This window comes from Geospiza fortis, unplaced genomic scaffold (genome assembly GCF_000277835.1).
Source record: "Geospiza fortis unplaced genomic scaffold, GeoFor_1.0 scaffold1252, whole genome shotgun sequence".
Taxonomy (NCBI): Eukaryota; Metazoa; Chordata; class Aves; order Passeriformes; family Thraupidae; genus Geospiza; species Geospiza fortis.
In genome coordinates, this window is record NW_005055078.1 from 3,744 (window position 1) to 5,066 (window position 1,323).

The 1,323-nt window shown below is 62.4% G+C and overlaps 1 protein-coding gene across 1 annotated transcript in view; it reads left to right on the forward strand.

Annotated features, from left to right (window-relative positions):
* The window catches only part of LOC102034603 (cadherin-related tumor suppressor-like), a gene marked incomplete at its 3' end in the record, with an annotated part of 17,390 nt that overhangs the window by 3,619 nt on the left and 12,448 nt on the right, over nt 1-1,323 (forward strand). Inside the window, exon 2 of the mRNA XM_031065704.1 lies at nt 8-1,315. Within this exon, the coding sequence (XP_030921564.1) occupies nt 8-1,315 (1,308 nt within the window). The remainder of the gene's footprint in view (nt 1-7; nt 1,316-1,323) is intronic.

The window sequence follows — 1,323 nt, forward strand, 5'->3', positions numbered from 1 at the left end:
CCTGCAGCTGCCGGAGATCAGCGACCGGGGCGTCCGCGTTGTCTCTGAAGGTAGTACGCAGTATTTCGCTCTGCACGGGAAGACGGGACATTTAGTGATAGGAGAGCGCATCGACAGAGAGCAGCTGTGCGAGAGTGTGCAGCAATGCGTGCTGCGCTGTGAGCTGATAGTGGAGGGGGAAATGAAGTTTTACGAAATCGAAGTGGAGATCACGGACATTAATGACAACGCACCCAGCTTCAAGAAAATCGAACTGGAACAGAGAATGAGCGAGACTACAGCTCCAGGGTCACGGTATCCCTTACCCGAGGCTCACGACCCAGATTTGGGCCGGAATTCCCTGCAGAGCTACGAGCTGAGCGGTGACGAGCACTTCTCGCTGGCCGTGCAGGCGGGCCCCGGCGGCGATCAGCGTCCCGAGCTGGTGCTGGCGAAGGCGCTGGACCGGGAGGAGGCGGCGTTTCACGAGCTGCTGCTGAGGGCGAGCGACGGCGGCGATCCGGCACGGACGGGCACGGCTCGGATCCGCGTGACGGTGCTGGACGCGAACGACAACGCGCCCGTGTTCAGCCAGGCGGAGTACACGGTGCGTGTGCCCGAGGACGTGCCCGTGGGCTCTGTCCTCGTAACCGTAGCAGCCACGGACAGGGACGAGGGGCTAAACGGGCACGTGAAATACTCGTTTAAGAAAATCACAGAGAAAGCCTCGAAGATATTCTACTTGGACTCTGAGACTGGAGAGATCACGCTACTGCGGAGCTTGGACTTCGAGGAAGGCGACTCCTACGAAATGGAGGTGCAGGCAGAGGATGGCGTCGGACTTTTCGACACTGCCAAAGTCACGATCGCCGTCACGGATATAAACGACAACGTGCCGGTGATTTCCGTGCGGTCAGCGCTAAATGAGATTTCTGAGGACGCCCCTTCGGGGACGACGGTCGCCCTGCTGCACGTGCATGATAAAGACTCGGGGAAGAATGGCGAGGTGAGCTGTTCGCTCGACAAGGATGTCCCATTCCGGCTGCAGAGCTCTCACGGCAGCTACTACAGCGTGGTGACAGCGAGAGAGCTGGACCGGGAGCAGGTGTCGGAGTACAACGTGACGGTGCGGGCGGCCGACGGCGGGTCGCCGGCGCTGCAGAGCAGCGCGGTGCTGGCGCTGCGGGTGCTGGACGTGAACGACAACGCGCCGGTGTTCTTGGAGGAGCGCTACAGCGCGCGGCTGGCGGAGAACAACGCGGCGGGCGCGCTGGTGCTGACGGTGCGCGCCACGGACGCGGACTGGGGGCAGAACGCGCGCGTGCGCTACCGGCTGGCGGAGGG